Source organism: Neopelma chrysocephalum, unplaced genomic scaffold, assembly GCF_003984885.1.
Source record: "Neopelma chrysocephalum unplaced genomic scaffold, ASM398488v2 Primary Assembly neopelma1_25, whole genome shotgun sequence".
Lineage (NCBI taxonomy): Eukaryota > Metazoa > Chordata > Aves > Passeriformes > Pipridae > Neopelma > Neopelma chrysocephalum.
This window is the reverse complement of record NW_020897694.1, coordinates 24274333-24294557: the sequence shown is the minus strand read 5'-3', so window position 1 is coordinate 24294557 and position 20225 is coordinate 24274333. Positions and strand designations below refer to the sequence as shown.

Below are 20225 nucleotides of genomic sequence, written 5' to 3'. Positions count from 1 at the left end.
CACCTTTGCCACCTGAAACTGGTATTAACCATGAGGGAAAAAGTGATTCCACAGACTTAACTTACTCAGATATTGCTGTGACACAGAAACAGAGACTAAACAAAACTTGATACTAAGCAAACGCTTATTTTTGGAGAACCAAACAAATCCTAACTCTGACACCAAATGACCACAGTGAATGTTGCAAAACATATTTATTCATTGAGAGTATTGCATCCAAACAGCTGATAAGAAACGGGACTCTGCCGAAACATGCAAAACATAGAGCTGGAGGAGCTGTACATTTTGTTTTAGAGGAGTCACCTGCTGATTAACATCACACATCCAAAAGTACAGTGTCTAAGGATTGTGGGGGCATAGCCTGCGGGAAGCCAGTGGGCTCCTAAAACACCTATGTGAGCTTGTCATCATCATTCTTAAGACTGTGACCCAAACCTCCTGAGTTATGATGTATTTTAAAGGCTTATTGTTTGCATCTTTCCCTATGGACTCTGGACACAGAAGGTATTTGGAAAATTAATCTCAGGATTTTAAACTGTCTAAGATTTATACCCACTGGATTTCATTCTAGGGTCTCTTGAGAAAAAAATGTTGAGGATAAACATCCTATCTCAGGAAAATTATCTTATCACTGCATATATTTAACAGTTCTAGATTTTGGACTAAATGGATTCTAACAACTGAAACAAAAATTCTACTTTCAGAAATGCCCCAGAGGATTCCCTGGGCAATTCAGATCAGTGTCTGAATACTTTCCTGTTACTTTTAGTCTTCTATAACTAAAATACAAAGCAGATTGTATTTTTTTAAATCATATTTTCACATAGTTTTGGAGCACTGGGAAGGAATTCTTCACAACAGATTTGTTAGGTTACTATCACATTTTTATTATGACAAAAGTCATTACACAATGGAATAAAAAAATTAAAAAAATGACTGAATGGACACTTAAAGTACATCCCACTTTATTCCTAAAAAAGATGGCTCAGGGCATTTTCCTTATGGAAATTGAGACTTTATTTACTGTCACTTTAAAGAAAGCAGGAGGGACTCTAAAACAACATTTCCCTACATAATGTGACATGTTATATTCTCCTCCCCAGGATAAAGCGCATGAAAGGTGTTTTTTTCAGGCTGGGTGCATGTTATCTATGCAGCCACTATACTGTACTTGAATGTAAATCACTTGCAAAATGCCACAGCCAATTTCTCAGTCACCTTTCTCCATAGTATGCATGTACATTATGTATTATATGGTTAATAGTGCATCAGCTCCCTTGTGGAAAATCAAGAAAGCTTCCATGATCTCCTGAAAGAAAACTTGGAATTATTTTGTACGTGTCCAGCTAGGTTGGGCTGCAGTATGATCTCGGGAGAAATTCCAGCTGAATTAAGACAGCACTGTGCTGTACAGTGATGCGGTAGATACTTGAGGCAGTATGGCTGTATCAGCATGGTGCTCTCTGTAGGCTAATTAGTCCTGCTACGGAGTTGGACTGTTAAGTCCAAGCTAATGCATATCTGTGTGGTGCTGCGTTCCTGCCTTTCCCTTGGGCTGTGCTGAATGAACCCTGCTGAGGAAGGTTTTCTGTCCAAAACCAGGGACCTCTAACAGGCACAAAAACATATGAAGCTGTAAAGCTTAAGGGTATTGGACAGCAGACAGGGACAATTCTAGGGAGAGAGCGAGCCCAGGAAGGCCTGGGAGCTCATTTCCATTGCTCCAGGCACAGGACTCAGAGCTGAATGTCACTGCAGTGTCTGCTTTGCTGCACACGCATTTGTGGGGTCTGAGACTGTGGGGATGCTTACGTCAGTTTTTAGTTCACTGAGGGAATACATACACTCCTTTCTGGGGTGCGGCATCATCCTTTAGGTGAGAAAAAAAATGCTGGAAGGCATCAGCTCTGGGCACTGGGCAGAATGAAATCAGCCACAATGCAAAATTACAGAAAGAACTGCTAGCATTTTAGCCTAAAAGACACACACACAAAGTAAAGATGGTGAAGATGAAACTTAAACAAGTGTTTTGTACAGCATTGTACAAAGACAAATGGGTATGAAGTGAAGAATAAGAATACCAAAGCTTACACCATGTTGCATTGTCCTCCAGATAGTCCTCTGGGAAGCAAGAGGGAAACAGAATCAGGGAACAGAAAAACAAAACAAAACAAAACAAAATAAACCACAGGTTATACCAAACAGGCAACCACAGAGAAGGTAACGAATCTTTATAAGCAGTTGATTTTAAATGAGAAACTTTACATCATGCTCTACAGAAGCAGGTGAGCTCAGTGGTTAAAATTATTTAATTTTTGACAGTTTTTTAATTTACTTATATTCAGGTGTCCTTGCTAGATGCCTAGACTAAGGTTGTCACTTTGTAGTAGGGGGACATGGAAAGATTTTTCTGAGCTGTTCAAATGTATACTTTAAGATGAGATAAATTGTTCTTTAGAAATATTTGATTCAATTCAGTTGCCTAAACCCATGCTTAGGAAACTGAAAGGCGGCCTTTATTTTTCTATGTTAACAGTAAAAAATACTGTAAATACAGTAAAAAATAGCCATCCAGACTCAAATCTAGACAGCTGGTTATAGGTATCTGCACTATGGATCTCTCTACTGATTCAGAAAAGTCCTCATTTTTGCTTCTGTTACAGTCACTAGAGAAATAGGGTGGAATACAGTTATCTAAATATAGGCAAAGCAAGTGGATTTAGTAGCTCTGAGATATTCCATCTTACTTTCAGCCAGGTCTCCTGTGACTTCGCTTTCACCTTTGGACATCTTAAAGACCACGGCATCTCAAAGAGCATTGGGTGACTATATTTATGTAGCTGAATTTCACCCAGTGGAACCTGCAGAGAACAGCTGAGGCTCAGTTCTGTTTTCCCACTTGGATGCCACATAGTGGACATCCTCTAGGGTGTTCTATCCAGACTTCAGCTGCCAGTTCAGAAGGGCATAAGCAACCCAAATTACTGTCCTATCTACCAGCTCAATTAGATGTCTGGTAAACTCCAAGGCATTTCAGTCTTGTTTATCTACATGTGGGTATCGCAATCAAGCCTTTTTTTTACCCAGTCTTTTCCCAGTCTGAGAGAAGTGTCTGTGACATGTGGGGTGAATCACTCCCCAGAAATGCATGTCTCCTACACTGACTTCAGAGAGAGCCTGACTTTTAGGCCCAGTACTGTGAAGATGTGATTGAAATGCCTTAGCATAAGTAACTTGAATTGCTTGAGCTGCTGTAGTGTATTCTAGCCAGCTCTCCACTGCTGCTCCAGAAATATACTGGTCTCTTCTAGTTCTTTGTGCCATATCTGCTGGTCCCATATTTCAGATACCCTGAGATGTCTCAGATGATGCTTTACATCCATGCTTCAATAAGTCTCTCAAGCTCTACATAACTTCCTGAATACATCTGATGCTTTTGAAACCACAGCTTTTGGGGTATATTTAATTTTTTTGCATATTTCTTATGATTTATTGTGATCTACTTATTTGTTAAGCCTTACTTGTTACAGCTATGACAATATCACAGGGAAACCACTTTCCCTCATTTTGGAACAGAAGAGCTGGATTAGTCATATAATTCAGGCAAGGATGAAGGAACACTTTCTCAGATGGGTTCAGTACTGGGTGATTTCAGTGCAGGGTTCTTATCAGGGCTGCTTTGTGCAAAATACCTGATAAAATATGCTCAACTGAATTAAGCTTAGAAATGGGGCTATGAACAGGAGAAAAAAAATTTGAATTAAGTTTAGAAATGGGGCTATGAACAGGAGACAAAAAAATTGGTTTAGATGTGCTATATTTTTGTATAAGATTGAGATGCAGAGGAAGTATTTTCTAAACTTGGTTTCTTCTCCTGTCAAAGACAGATAAAAGCAGAATTGTTTGTCACTTCTTTTGAGGTTTATGTAACTTCATGTTTGGACTTTGCAGTGACAGTTTAGAGTTAAGTTGTCTGACAGTGTTTTATGAATACAAACTCCAGAATAGATTTCTAAAAGCATTAACATAACACTGAACAGTCAGCTGACTTGCAAGAAAATACTTGTTTCTTATATCTGTGGTAAACAAAAGGATTTTTAACTGTTTGATACTACCATCAACATACCAATATTGCAGTATATTTATATTAAGTAAGCAATAGAAAATGATCAGTGTGTAGACAGGAAAACTGCTGTGAGTGGGGTTCTCCTTATGTCCTGTTAGCCATGCAAGGGTTAGGAGGATCTAAATGAAGCTGGTCCTCCAAGCTCTGGCTATAGTTAATGAAGAGATATGTCATTCAGGGAATGATTCAGCACATGAAATGCTAAGGTTCTTGTGTAGACAAGTTAAGTGGTGTTTCTGTGAGGCAGGAGTGTAGCATTTATATCCTTCTGGATAAAATTACCCAAGAAAGTGTGAGATGCAGGCAGTGACCTTTCCCAAGTGCTGCTAAGGGGTTACAGCTTGAAATAAGGCCTTCTGCTTTAATCCACATAAACAACCTTTCCCAGCTCCAGATGAGGTCAGTGGCCATCTCTGAATTGAGGGATTGTTGGTCTCAGCCCAGAAGGAGACAACACATTCATCACTGCCATTTGAAGATATATTTGAAACCAACACTCATCACTAACAGACCATAAATAGTTATTAATTTAAATACTGTCAGCAAGAACAGCAAAGAGGAAATTTGTGTGAACATATTAAAAAGTAACAGCAGCAATACTAAACTCTTTGGTTTTTTGTCTGAAATAATGCATGAACAAAACAAATTAAATCATACGGAGATAAGTTCCCTTTTCAAAATCTAGAAATTATCAGGAGTTATAAAGTTTATCTGTATTGACAATTATCTTTCACTGAATTATCTTTCATTAACTACAGTCTTTAAAGGCTGGCTGCTTTATTCAGGATGCTGCTCAGTATTTTGGAAGCTTGAATTTAAAAAAGAATATTAATGTGCTTAGAAGTATTCTTGTGTCAATATCTCGTGTCACTTAAACTGGCCTCTTTCATTGCAAAAATGCTCCAACTGTTCTTACAACATCATAGTAATTCAAACGGAACTGTGCTATCAGCCTTCCTTTGTATACTCTCTGTCCCATTTCAGCTGTTTGCAACCTTTAGCTTTGACAGAGCGTGACTGAAACCTAAAGGCTTTGGTGACTTTTCACTTCACCTTGGCCAATTCTAGATTAAGATCCAGGACTCTGCTATGAGCAATACAGAAGGACTCTGAAGGTTCTCTGAATACAAAGTGAAAGTATGAATTTGAGAGCCCATCAAATATGGATTGAGCATTGCCAGTCAGATTTTTAGCCTGAGATTTTACACTGGGCTATGAACCTGCTGTGGTAGAAAGCCCTAAGTTTGCAATGCAGGTAAGCATCTTTTCTGCTTCACCATTTAGGATAACCAGGCTATACTGTTTCCAGAAGAGCAGAGAACTAACAAATGCTGCTTTTTGCTGCTGGGTAATCCCATGCCTTTCCTGTTGAATTGCCATGAAGATTGACAAAATAGAGTAGACAGGATACAGCATAGATAGAAGTGGTTGGAAAGATTAGCACTGTGAAAGACTACTGTGATCATCAAATGAATTTGATGAATGGTGGTGTCCAGAAGATACCCAGATCCTCATCTGAATTAGTATATTTGGGTTCCTGCTCAATGATTTAAGTTGCATATCAGAGAAACCTTTAGACATTTTAGGCTCACGATCAGACAACAAGAAATTTTGGTGCCCTAGTGCAGTCAGCAGCTGCCTAGCAGCCACCAGGAGTGCAGCTCATCATATACCCATACCTGTTTCCACATGAGCCCTCTTTTCCCCTTACTCTTGCTGTAGCCCTAAGTGCTCCTCTCTTCAGCAAGGGAGACCAGTGCTGTGCAAGTGTGCAGCAATAAGCCGAGGACATGCAATACAGTATGTTTTAATTCAGAAGCTTTAAAACTCCTTGATTTTGCACATTGGTTTCACGAAGAGAGGAGTCCTGTGATGATATTAACAGCTATAGTAATTAGCCTTCTATCAATCTATAGATTTACAAATAGCAGGAACATTGAAGTCTTAAATGTGAATCCAATGACTGGTAGTAAAGAAAATAATCTTATATTAAAGTATTTTTTCCAAAATGATTGAATAAGTAAAGCAAAATTAAGGATCACTGAAGTTTTAGTTGATAAAAGTCGATTGTTGAGATGGATGGAAATAAAGCAGTGTTAATTTTATAATTAACTAAAAAAGTAAAACAAATTAATGTGCATTTGCAAGTGTATTAGTTCAAGAACTAAGTGATAAAAATGGCCTCAATATATAACAACTTGTTTTTAATATAAAATAAAAAATTTAAAATATTGCTGTAGATAATTTTTAAAAGAGAATTTATACTGCAAAGTACCTGCCATGGCTTATCTGTTTTTTGGCCTCCAGGAAAGAGCTTTTCCTCTTCTAACATTTCTAATACATAAAAACAGAGTCATATTATTCTCCTACAATGCAATTCTATACCATGTCCAATGGGGGAAAAAAGATTTACTGAATGCTGGAACAGCTGGCAAAGAAACAAGAGCACCTATGAAATTATTAAATTAGGAGATTGCAACCTTCTAGTATATTATTAAGCCTTTTCTACTAATTTGAAAATGGAATATATTTTGTCTTACCAGCCTATCCAAACTTGTGCCAGCAGCAGTTGTAGGTCGCTCCTCTGGGTTATATGGTCTAAACCGGGTATTGAAGTTTTCAGCAACAGATCGGGAAGATCTCAGAGCAGGTGCTGGTTTAGGTTGGCCACATCCTTGGAAAATCTGAGAAAGACATTTTTGGTTATATGACAATCATAAAAAAAAAGAAAGCTGGTATTTTGTAACCTCTTTATTCTTCGTTTTGTATATTTTAACCAGATTTGATTGACATTTTTATAATAGCAAATTGAGTGCTTAGCCTGCATTAAAACTCCATTTAAATAATTAAGCATTATTAATTACTTGGTGAAGGTATAAAAACACATAGGGACCTTCAAATCCCCTTAATTTAGGACAACATCTTAATTGCTGTCTTTCCTGGAAGAGAAATGAGTAAAAGGATGTTGTTCGTGGCAGGGCTTAATTGATAACTGTTTTCACTTTTGTTAAAATGTGGTATTTACCCAGAATCAGAGGTCATTCATAATCCCTACAGCTCTTCCTACCTTGTAATCTTATTTGTAGTCTTAGAGAAAAGGTCAGTGATGGAATAGTCTTATAACTGGATAACTCCCTTATTCCCTACCAATCTCTCCCTAGAGGAGGGCAATAGTGGTAATTATTTTCTGCTAGTGTGTTTGTTTTCTAGGTATAAAAAATAATAAGTTCAGGGTTATGAAATTTTTTATATATTTTCATTTGGAAAAAAGTTTCAGTATTATGTATCTGATGGGTACTAAAGTATACGGAGGACACTTTTGACTACTGGGTATCAAATATATTTCCCAAAGTCATTGTCATAAGAGCTATGCATCAGAAAAGAGGTAGAATATCCACAGAGTTAAAATTTTCAAGTGCTCTTATGGAGTAGGACCCTAGGATGCCTTCATACTGACTTTTTCAGTTCTACAATCATCTTTCTTTTTTTGTGACCATTGTATTTTGGCTGTTTCAGCATTTTGCCTTCATTCGGAAGAAAAAAAATTAAATGTCGAATTTTTTGTAAGATATATTTTTCAAAACCCTAATGCCAGGCACAGACTGCCTGGATGAGCTTTGTGGAGGTGAAAACTGTGCAGATGTTGCGTTTTGATTGTAGGACCAAATAACTTCTTTTTCTGTGGCTGTGTTGGGTTTGAGTGGCCACATTTTGATAGTGGGGGAGCTACGGGGTGTCTTCTCTGAGAAGCTGCTGGAAGCTTCCCCCATGTCTGGCAGGGAAAATGCCATGCAGCTCCAGCCTGACGCTGTCCAAGGCTGAACCAATCAGGAGTGACAGAAACACCTCTGTTATAACATATTTAAGAAGGGAAAAAAAGTTATTGGGCGGATGTAATTGTGGCCAGAGAAGAGCAGAGTGAGAATATGTGAGAGTAACAATTATGCAGACACCAAGGTTAGTGCAGAAGAAGGGGCAGGAGGTGCTCCAGGCACCAGAGCTGAGGCCCCTGCAGCCCGTGGTGCAGACCATGGTGAGGCAGCTCTGCCCCTGCAGCCCATGGAGGACAATGGGAGTGCAGAGACCCACCTGCAGCCCATGGAGGAGTTCCATGCTGGAGCAAGTGGATGCCCAAGAGAGGGCTGTGACCTGTGGGAAGCTTGTGTTGGAGCAGGGTCCTGGCAGGGACCTGTGGACCTGTGGAGAGAGGAGCCCACACTGGAGCAGGTTTCCTCGTACGCCTCGTGGCCCTTTGGGGGACCCCCGCTGAAGCAGCCTGTGCCTGAAGGACTGCACCCCATGGAAGAGTGACCCACGTTGGAGCAGTTCGTACTCCAGAGAGAGCAGATGGAGCAGAACTGTTGACTGTGGGACAAACTCACATGGAGAAATTCGTGGAGGACTGTCTCCCGTGGGAGGGACCCCATGCTAGAGCAGTGGAAGGACTCCTCTCCTTGAGCAGCGGCAGGAACAATGTGTGATGAACTGATTGTAATCCCCATTCCCCATCTCCCTGAGCTGCTGGGGGTGGAGTAGGTAGAGTTGGGAAGGGGTGGGGGAAGGTGTTTTTAAGATTTATTTTACTTCTCATTATCCTGCTCTGATTTTGTTAGTAATAAATTCAATTAATATCCCTAAGCTGAGTCTGTTCTGCCCATGATGGTAATCGGTGAGTGATCTCTCCCTGTCCTTATCTCAACCCACGAACCTTTCATTATATTTTCTCTCCCCTTTCCAGATGCAGAGAGGAGTAACAGAGTGGCTTTGATGGCTGCCTGGCATCCAGCCATGGTCAACCCACTAGAGTGGCAAATAAGACAACAAGCTCACGTTACATTGTGAGCTTGATTAAAAAGACTCATGTTTCACTTTCAGACTTTTAGATTTTCTGCCTTGAGTGGTTCTGTCCTGAAGTAGCCATGGATGGTGTGACTTTTGTTTCTTTCAGGATAAATTACAATTGGCTTTCAGTTAGGTTTCCTGATGTTAATATAAAGGCCCCAAATGATTCAAAATTTGCTGAAAAAAGCTGATTCATACTAAATATATGTCAAACCATCAGGTCTGTTTTTACTCGAAGTCCAGCAAGTCAGCTGTTGTATGGCCATTGGGATTTTTAATTTATGAGTGAAATGCCGTTTGGTCTGGTTTGCAAATATCTGTTTTAAGATTTTCTAGGCTCCCTAGTCATGAGGACTATTGGACAATAAATTAACTTAATCAACAAAGAAAGATGATTTTAGCTTGCAAACTTCTGGGCTTTTTTTCACCAGGAAAGAACCTTATTTTTCCTCTCTGAAGAAATTCAACGAAGATTATAGGATTACAGGATTCAGGATTTATACATGATTATGTAGGATACTGTATAATTTAAAGGGCCAAAGATATATGTTGAGGGCATGAATACAGTTACAAAAGTTTACTTACATTTCTTCTGACTCAAGATAAGTGATATGCTGAAAACATAATTGTTTATTTAGATATCTATGAAATTCCATTGACTCAACTAAGCAGTCAGGAATTTGTTTACAAAGACGAGGGACAATTATCCAAAACATGCAACTAGATTCTCGGGGGAAAGTGAGGGCACTTCTTAAATTTCCCAGTGTGTGACTGTTAGACTATTTGTATGACCATGTGCTGCAACTGTAAGCCTACGTAATATATATTTCATCTTTCTTATGACATACTGTAAAACACCCAAAATAGAGTTTGTGGCATTTAGCTTCATCCAAATAGTTGTAGCAAGTGGGTTATATGAACAAAGTTACATACAGTCAGACAATAACAGAGATGCAAACTAGATAATAATTTTTACATCACAGAAGAAGAAATAACTTTTTCAATGACCTGGCAGAAATGCAGTAAGAATACAATATTCAGTAACTAAATTTTGAGTGCAAGAGACACTTTTGAATTTGCATCCTGGTATTAACTGACAGAACAGAAACTGTAAAGCTGATGACGGATATTAACAAATGCTTCCTAAGAAGAAACGGATGAAGTACTTTCTTCACAATGCTATTCAGAGATACTGAGCAATTTCTGGAAAAATATTTATGTGTTTGATTACATATGCTGTGAATTGGTAACATAAATCCACTCTCTTTAAAAAATTGCATTTTATATATAACTGGTGTGGTTTGTTTCATCTGAATTTAGGGAGTGGATTCCATTTGAAATGAAGAAACCTAAATTTAGGTGTGTACACGTGTTTACATTTAAGTTATACATCTGAGCTTCAATTTTAGGCAGTGGAGGTCAAAACTTCCTTGACTTTCTTTCTTATCAGCATCTATAGTAGTTCGTCTTAACACAAAACCATTCCCCACTGAACTGCAGTTAAAGCTCAAATGGACCAAATCTCTATGGTCAGGGATATGAACCAAGTAGTGAGAGCAAGTCAACAGAGCCAGTGAAGAATAACATCTACTGAGCTGAGGTGTCTACTTCAGGACTAGGATGTAGATATTGTAAAAAAAAAAAAGAGTCCTTTTCCCAGGAGAACTTGAAGTTTTTAATTTTTGCAGAGGATATGGTTTGTTCTCTATGAAGCCTTGAGTCATACTGTTATTTAACCATGCGCCAGTGCTCAGTGTTTCCAATTGAGTGTCTCTATATGACTCTGCTCCATTGACTCATCTTCAGATAGAATAGCATTGATTTTTTACCTGAAATGCCATTTTATTTTTCCTGCACAGAGCTCTGGAAAGAACACAGATAAATGAAGAGGTTTTCTTAATATGCAACTCTTGGACTATTTTAAGAAGAACCTTGGATGTAGTTCTGTGAAGATTTCCTCCTTATAAATAATGCATAGGTAGTCTGCTATGTCATGGAACTCATTCATCCATTTAGCTGAAGTAATTGCTAAGAAGGAACATATATTTATAGGTTAAAATGGCACATCCATCAGCTCAGATAAAAGCAGATTTAAGGCTTACTAAGGGAAACTCAGCTTGTCATGGCAGCCAAATGACTCTTATTGTCTTATTGCAGTCAAATACGCTTGTATAGAACCAAAGTGTTTTAAATGCAAAAAATAGTCCAGTATGTTGTGTTTTGAGTAGCAATGAAGACATGACTATGCTGATGCAAACAGATCAGGAATTTCCTCCATTTTGAAAAAAAAAAGGATGTTATTATATCTTTTCTGCTGTTTTTTGAGTTTTCCTTCACTTCTTGTGAATGAGCAATCTCTGCAGATGTCATTCATGTTAAAAGGGAGCAGATGTAGGATTTATCTTTTGAGTTGAAGCAGGAATGAAAGATAATGGTACTGACAGCCTTGCAGGAAAATTGTGAAGGCCCTCAAAACATGCTTGTTTTGGCCAGGATTGAAATGAGCATTTATATGTTATGAGTCTCTTAATACGACTACCTGAGTTACCTCAGGGAGAATAAGGGTGAGAATGTATGCTATGACCAGGTCTTGGATATGAGCTGAGCCATGAGAAACAACATACAAAATGTAAAAATTTTGCCTGTGAAATAATCAATGTGTTGCTGAGTGCTGAGTGTGTCACTATATTGTTCAAATACCAAAAAGGTGTCACTGGCGAATAACAAAAAGATTTCAATAAAGAAGATATCCTGTCTCAGATATTACAAGAAGAAATCCAAGGTAAATCTATTGCACCCTGACTTCTGCCACAGGCAACCTTCAGGGAACGCTACTGTAGTCTGGGTAGACCCAGATCACACAGCCTGCTAAAAGGTATTGATGTCTTGGGAGGCATCTGAGGCAGCCCAGGCTAATTGTTTTGCACTCTGTGTGGTTTGGTTTGCAGAAGGTGCTCTCTAAGAATGGCTGCAGGTGTTAGATGATGAATCTATGGAAGCTGCTTTTGATGATCTTCAGTCCTTGTCTTTTTTTGGAGAAGGGAAACTTCGGTCTGATCCAGAGCACATAGATTTCTCTTGCAGAAAGGCCTTGGGCCTTGATGTCTGACTTTCTAGACCATTGATCCTTTTTTGACAAGTATCTCCAGTTATCACAGCTGTCAGGAATAGGACTTTCCCCGAGGCAAAATAAGGACCTTGTGTGGCTGTCATTCAGGGACGTGACAGATGTGCAAGGTGAGCAGCCATGAAGCTTAGAGATTTGGAATCAGACTTTCTAGACCACCAGTGCTGAATATAAACTGCAGACAAATATTCAGAAAACAGAAAGATTGCAGCCTCAGGATGAATTGGATCTTAACATAGTACTAGTACCTGGTTAATGTGAACTGTGCTAGAAGAATCAACCACAATCATCACAGAAACAAGAAAAGTTACTGGCCTAGGAACAGAGATGCTCCATTTTATGCAGTGACAGATAGTGGGATGTGGCTGAGTCTGTATGTCCTTGGTTGGAAGTACAAAGATGGAAGAGGTACATGTTGCATCTCTATAATTCTCTGTCTCAATATTGATGTGCACCATCAAGAGTGGAAGACAGAGGGTTTTTGTCTTCTAAGGAAATGAAAGACAAGGAGTGAACTCAAGCCATAAGCCTTGACTGTCTGCACTGATTAATTATTAACTTGTTGGCTATTTCTTGGACTGCTCCAACTTGCTCTTGGCAGAATGAAACAGCTCCAGAGGTAGCTTTCAGCAGTACAGAAATGAATCAGGCTGTGACACTTTGGCCCCAAGATCAAGCACGGTCCTTTTCCCCCTTTTATTTATTAGTATAACTGTAACCATGAAGACTATTTCTCAGAAAAATAGTGCTGAACAGAAGGTGCATATTTATAGGGAAAAGATATTGGATAAGGCCTTCAGTATTACATCAAGTGAAGAATTGAGGGTCAAACCATAAAAATGGAGACTTAGAAAGTTTATGCTGTATTTTTCTGCTGATGTCTAAAATTGAAGACTTCATTCACATGAGAGTATGCATTGTTACTTATTTATATACACTTAATATGTTGGAAAGCGTACACTGTTCACTTAATTGTGCCTCCATATGGACAGTAAGGTACAGTCACTGTATTATATAAAAAAATCTATTTTTCTCAAATAGACTTCAATATATAATTGCAACTGGTATAATACAAAATATAATTTTGTGATACAAAGACAAATTGATAGTGAAAGTAAATGTTAATGACTTTTGGAATAGGGCAATTTTATATAAATATTTGAAACAAGAGCATATGGATTTTGGATTAAATGAATTCTGGGTCTTTGTCCCACAAAAGGGATGAAATAGTAGAGCTCCTTGAGGAAGAACCTTTTTGTTTTCATTTTTTCTACTCTTTTTAAAAGAGAAACAACATTATACCATGTGGTCCAAAATTCTGCTTTATACAGCACAGAGCTTTCTCTCAGACATCAACCAGATTTTTAGTCAGAAAAGGCTGCATGTCAGTAGTGAAAAATAATCTATGTGTATGTGGGTGTTGCAGGCATAACATTATTAGTGCGTTGCCATTTTCCCACTGTAAAAAGGCACTGACTGACTTGTGGAAAAATAACTGTGATTCCTAGTCACCACATTTTTCAGTAGGTACACTCAAATACAAGATACAAAATTGTTTGAAGAAAGAGAAAATAACATGATTTCAACACTCTGCCTGAAGCTTTCTGAGCAGCATCTCAGAATAATTGACAAGCATGGCTTTTCTCCCACATTAGGTCTGCAATTGCATTCCATGCACCCCATTACATCTGGCAAGGTATCTGTCATTTTCACTGAAACTCTAAGTGGTCAGTATGTATGGGGGAAAAATTAGACAACAGAGGACTGATTCGAAGTCTACTCGTTTATCATCTCTACAGATCTGACATGGCAAAGAAGAGCAGAGCACTAAGCCCAAAACCTTTGCCTTCTTATACAATTTTTTAAAGAAAAAAGCATTTTCATGTGACCTGAATAAAGATTGATATAACCAAGAAGATGAAGGAAATCATACTTCAGGAGACACAGAAATACACAAAGGTCCGTCAAGGACAGACAGCTCTGTTATCTATGAAAATATAATACAATAAATTTTGCTGATATAATTTCTTTTCTGTTCCGCAATATTTAAAAAATTATTGGCTAAGGTTTCTCTTAGAGGAAAAGCTTTTGCATTGCAAATGGCATTGCAATCAATCTCTACAGCAAATATTTGTGAGGGGCAGGAGAAGCAGTCTGCTCTGCTATAAATGAGTAGTGAGATGAGCTCGTGCCAATATGTCACTGGACTCTGGCAGGGAATGCAGCTTCCCAACTAATAGGAAAACTATTAAAACCAAACAAGTAAAAAGGAAAATTATATACACTTGGGCCTTCAGTGAGTTTTCAGTGAAAATATTTTTTGTTAAGTAAGGGCTGAGTTTGCTGAAGCTAGCCTTTAATTCCCAAAATATTTGGGATCACTTGATCACTGCTGCCAGAACAAAGTCTCATCATGCAGGATGTAGTCTGCTTTTAAAATCCAAGAAACATCATGTAGGTTGAAAGTAAAAAGCATCTTGAAAGAAGCCCTTAAAAACCTGTAGCACTGGGGCCATAAAAAGCATCTAATTTGGGTTGGCAGGAAGAATATTAACCTCAGCCTCCTGCCTTTTGTCCCCACATTTTTCCCAGCTACAGCAGCTTCCTTCCATGGAATGGAAATTCACTGACTCAGATGGCAATCTGGCCAGCACCCAACTGACTACTGGGAGTTAAATGCAAGATAGAAACTCCTAATGCAGAGAATGTGGCAAACTGTTGACTTTAGAATTTCAGCAACAGTGCACTGATGAGTATTAAGGGAGAGCCATTAATTGTTGACTATTGGCTCAACAGCACCTGCTACTGAATTTGAAGGATCTTATTAACAGGGGTTCAGAGGTGGTGGTGATCTGTGTATACACACACACATTTAAAATGGAAAGGAGGAAGCTGGTATCATTAGCTCTGTTTATCTTTGTGTCAGAATCCAGACAAAACTCTATCAAACTAGGGTCTGGTGATCAGAGACTGTCCAATGTAATATTTCCCCTGAGTGGCTATTAAAGGAGGTTAAACGGAACATTTTGTGTATTCACCTCAAACACATTGCACTTCACTCTGACCTAGATACATCAAAATGTGTTTGGAGGCTAATATGGAGAATCACAGATGAGACACGAGTGGAAGTTACCAGGTGTACTCTGCAGGCTATTGCTTACAGAATTACTGCTGATTTTCAGCACTCTCTATTTTCCTTAAATCTCTTACAGCTATTAATTTGAAGTTTAATAAATGGTATCTTTCTTCCTTCCACTTCCTTTTGAAAAGTTTGAGCTTGTTTAACTGGATGAAGAATTCAAAGGCAGTCTGGTAAACTGTTGAACAAGGAAAAGCAATTTCTGGTGGTCTGGACAATCTTTCTTAATAGTCTAGACAGAAAAATTGGTGGAGATGTTTTTTCCCCCCCGCTTGTGGCATTCAACAACAGAGAACGCACGACTCACACAGTACCTTTGCTGACACCTGCATGCTGTTCTCTTGCATGTTCATGATGGCTTCAGAAATCTTGACATCAATAGGATCCATGACTGATTCAATGTTGAATGGTCCCTCTAATCTCTCCGCTACCAGAAGCATAGCATCTGTTAAAACACAAAGCAGCCATTCCCTTAAAGAAGGGATACCTTTGGGTGCCTCAGGCAGACCAGTGTTGCCAGCTGTAGCTGTGGATACTCAGCACTCCTGAGCAGGAGCCTGTGGGGATATGTGGCAGCAAGACCGTGAAGCCTGCAGGGCAGCCTCCCAGCTGCCAAAAATATCTTCTTCTACTGCTGCCACCACAAAGAGGAATAAAGACTGTGAAAGTTAGATTAATGTTAGTTGACATGGCATTATCGAGCTTGGGGTAAAATTATTTTACATAGCCTCACATCACTTGAAGCAACCAGTGCTCTGGAGTGTACTTATGTAATCTCCTTCCCAAGAAAAAACAGGATGATAGAAATGAATCCTTGGTGTATATTCTTAGAGTTTGTGTGAGATGATGAAAACTTTGATATGATATATCAGGGTGTTATAATTAAAGCAGCTGTTCTTTCTGACCTTAATGATCTCATTTTCTTGCAATATGAACAGCAGATGAATATTGGATTTCTGCCATAGTATATAGGTATAAACTATGTTTGCCTTGCTACATTTTCAAAACATGGTTGTAAGCTGCATGGAGAAACATACTCTTTGTATGTTTTGAATTAAAAAAAGTTTGCTTAATTTGTATTAGAGGCCCCCTCCAAAAGAATTTAAAAGTTTTCAGCATCTAATTAGCTTTAAACAGATGCCACTTGTAACTTTAACATGATAACAAAAATCTTTCTTTGTGGAGAAAACATGGAGCACCCTGTAGCCCCAACAGCAGTGTTTATTAGCTCCACACTTGGCTGAAAGTCACAGAACTTTGTTCCAACCTGCGTGGCCATCTTCTCCTTCTCCACAGAAGCACATGTGCATGGAGGTATGGGAAGAGGTGGCTGGTGTTTCAGCCAAGCAGTTGAGACACACACTTCCAGGCATAGCCTGATCTGAGGGCAACAATATGTTATGTGCTGTCAGTGCATGCCTAAAAATCTCACTGAAACTAGAATTACTTGGCATGTAGTATCTAAGCACTTTTGCAAAATTACATCTAATATTTCACAGTACTTCTAGGCTGAAAAGAGTGTAATGCCAGTTATTTGGTGTGGGGCATATAGCACTTGTTCCTAACGGTGAGAAGTGGTGAGATGATAGGAAATTGGTTTCTAACAGAGATGTTATTTTGCCTTCACATTGTTTTAAAATTCTTTTCAGTGGGAAATGGCGAAAACAGGAACTACCTCTGACAGAGGAAACAGTTTTCATACACACAGAGACACACATACATATACGCATGCACACACATATACTTACAGATTCCTTCAATAAGCCATTTTTCGACATGCAAAGAGAATACCTAAGTGTGGACTGCTGTAAAGGATTTTCTTCCTCACACATTGAGTGACTTGTATAAAACATTTATGCTTTAGCACTTAGTGAGCAATGTGTCTAAATCCTAGATGCCACAATCAGTACTAGCCATTGCTAAAGCACAGGTCTTGATGGCTGGATTTTGATCGTTAAATTCAGGGTTAGAATAAAGATTAGGGTAAATGCATAAAACAGTGACAAGGAGGGCGTTGGGGTTTTTTCTTTTGGTTTGGTTTGGGTTTTTTTTGGTAGGAGTAGACTACAGTTTAAGTTAAGGACAGGTGCCTCTTTGTAGAAGTCCACTTTAGTTTGGGAACTAGTAGGTTGGACAAGTCTAGCGCTAAGCTCTAGATCAGGGACTGTGTTGAAACAGCGTTCAGTAAATAGGTAGTTGCTGGAGACCTCTCATGAGAATGGGTAGTGGCTTGAGTCTACTTGCTGTTTCTTCTGATGGCATGGGACACTAGTTCTGAATTAAATCTTGAAGTGAAATCTCAGATATGTGGCAGAAAAGTGCATCATCCTTAACTGCACAAGAACCACAACTTTGATTGCAGGAACAACCTTTCCTCAAGCCAAGTGCCTTCAGCTTCAAAATTAATAGTTCTAGGAGATGCAAACTAAAAATCTCTTCCTGGCTTAGACAGTTTGTATCTTTAGAAAGATATCCCTTAGTTCACCAGCTTTTATTTTCTTAACTTTAAGCCTAGTCTTTACATATTTTTATATATATATATATAAGTCTTTGTACTGGAACTGGGCAGAGGCTGAGGAATGTGGGTAATTCCTGGATGCTAAAGGTGAGCTTTTTGTTATGTTGGGCTTCTTTCTTTGATGTAGTATGATATAGGTCCGATGGTGAGTTCAAGAACTTGGGTTCAAGTTAAAGTTAGAGTCCAGTATTATATTTCAATCACATGGGCTATAGCTTTATGTTATTGCTATATAGAAAGGAAAAGAAAGGAAAAGAAGAAAAGAAGAGAAAATGAAGAAAAGAAGAGAAAAGAAGAGAGCAAGTAAATCTCTGCTTGTCCATATTCATTAATTGCTGTCTCCTTCTCTGATTTGGAATAAGTCTGAACCACTCCAGGTAGCTATTCTCAACCCAAATCTGTGGGGAAGCTAGCCTGAAGCAGTGAGGCTGTGAGCCAACAGTAACACTTGCCATTAGAGCCTTGTGATCTCTTACTTAGTTGTATCTATAAGGATATGGCTAAGGAACCATGGGTTAAGGGAGAATATAATTTGAAATATTCACACCTTTACTGATGACAGGTACATCCTTATATCAGCAGTTTGTATTTTTATTTTGGGGTTAGTGGGATAGGACTAATGCTAAAGTAGAGGCCTATAGAGGGACATATTTGAAGAGGAAGAGTGTGAGAAATGGATTAAATGCTGTGACGAGAGATGCTTGAAGGGCTAAAGTAAAACTGGCTCTTCCTGAAACATTATTTCTGAGGCTGACACAAGTTGTGCTTCCAGTTAAGGCTCATTTTAGGGATCAGCTCAGACTAGAAGTCTTGGGCAATTGCACAGTTCAGATGAGTTCTTGCACAAATGGAAAACTAATGTTGTTTGAGGACTCATTTTGTCATCAGTTTCAGCAGCTGTGTGGGGCCATGGCTGATTTAGCAGTGACCGGGCTGCTGGGTTACTCCTGTTTCCTTCTGGTAGGAGTACTACAAGCTCAATTGAGCAAAAGAAGATGAGCAAGTGCCACTTCTGTGAATGCCAAAATGATTAGCTTAGTCTCTATCTGACTGAGCTCTTCTACCTTTTCTCTAACCATCATGTTGTTCATAATATTAAGTCAAACATAACCAGATGATACCTGACAGCCCTAGACTGAGAGAAGCCTGGAAGAACTTACTATAGTCTTATTATTGCAACTGTGCAGGCCCCTTGGGAACATAATCACTACTGTATTTAACTAGCTTCAGTCTACTAATGTTTTGAGTTAGCCCTCAGATTTAAATTAAGACTGAATATTTCATCCTTAACATTGATTTTTAGAAAGAAACACCCCACAGTGTTTAAGGTGAATTACTCCCTTGGAAAATATTTCCTCAGCTCATTAGGTTGAATCCTCTTGTTTGCCAAATCTAACCCTCAATCCAGTGCTAAACCTTATTATTCACCTGTACTGTTCTATATGAACACGTACAATATATACACACCAGCTATTCTGTGCAATTGAGTGAAAATGAAGTTGTTAGGTTGAATATAGTGAAAATCAGATGAAATGTAATGATCTGAGATTTATGACAGAACAGTCAAAATGTTGTAATGGTCCTTACCAGCTCTTCAAATCTATAATCATGTATCAACAAACACAATACACTTGTCCCAAGTCCTTTTTTTGTCTCCTAAAAATGTTGTAAATATTATTATATGAGAAGCTGGAAAGATTTCAAATGAAGTTAAGAAAATCTATATGCCTCAGCCTTGAAATATTAATTGTTTGTGCCATAAAAATCTGAAAACTGATTAATTGACTACCTGGGTTTTTTTATCTTGTTAATACACTTAGACTGTATTGTTTAATTACATGTTTTTTATTTTTACCTCATTTGCATTTTTCAAAATCTGCTTTATGAGGACATCTCTTCCCCTTCCACATATACTATAATACTCGGCAAAAAGCTGGCATCTAGTTGCCAGCTAGGGTGAGTGGATCAGGATCTCTGTTTAGGTAAGTAATTCTTGCATTTTGGTTTTTTTAGGGACTTGGAAACAATAAACATGACTAATTGCTCACTTGAGGACACAGACTTGCAAAATGGTCCTGAGAAAGTACAGAGCATATGGCACACCAGATTCACCACCAGTGCCACTGCTCTTGACCTCTCCTAGATGCATGTTGCTCAAAACAGGAGTGGGGACCTTCCTGATGCAGTAAAACACTCATGTCTACTGGAGTCCAAGGTTGTAGTCCCAGGGACTGCAGAATGTTTCTCCTGGCTGAGCACAGCAACTCTCTTTCACTGTTTTGCATTCCCTTGTCCATCAAGAAATACCATAGGTATTTGGCTTTCAGAAGGACATTATTTAATTTTAAGCAATAAGAAAGAGATCCTGCAGAAAGGACACTGATTTATGAGATATCTGATAAGTGAAAAAACCCCCCAAACTAGACTGAAATACAAAGTTCTTGTAAGAACAATCATTGCCTCCTTTTTCTTG

The 20225-nt window shown here is 38.6% G+C and overlaps 1 protein-coding gene across 1 annotated transcript in view; it reads right to left on the bottom strand.

Moving 5' to 3' along the window:
- GPC6 (glypican 6) overlaps positions 1-20225 on the bottom strand; it is a 768245-nt gene that overhangs the window by 52341 nt on the left and 695679 nt on the right. Inside the window, exons 5-7 of the mRNA XM_027674626.1 lie at positions 15549-15679; positions 6667-6810; positions 2092-2121 (exon numbers count right to left, since the gene is read on the bottom strand). Of these exons, the coding sequence (XP_027530427.1) occupies positions 2092-2121; positions 6667-6810; positions 15549-15679 (305 nt within the window). The remainder of the gene's footprint in view (positions 1-2091; positions 2122-6666; positions 6811-15548; positions 15680-20225) is intronic.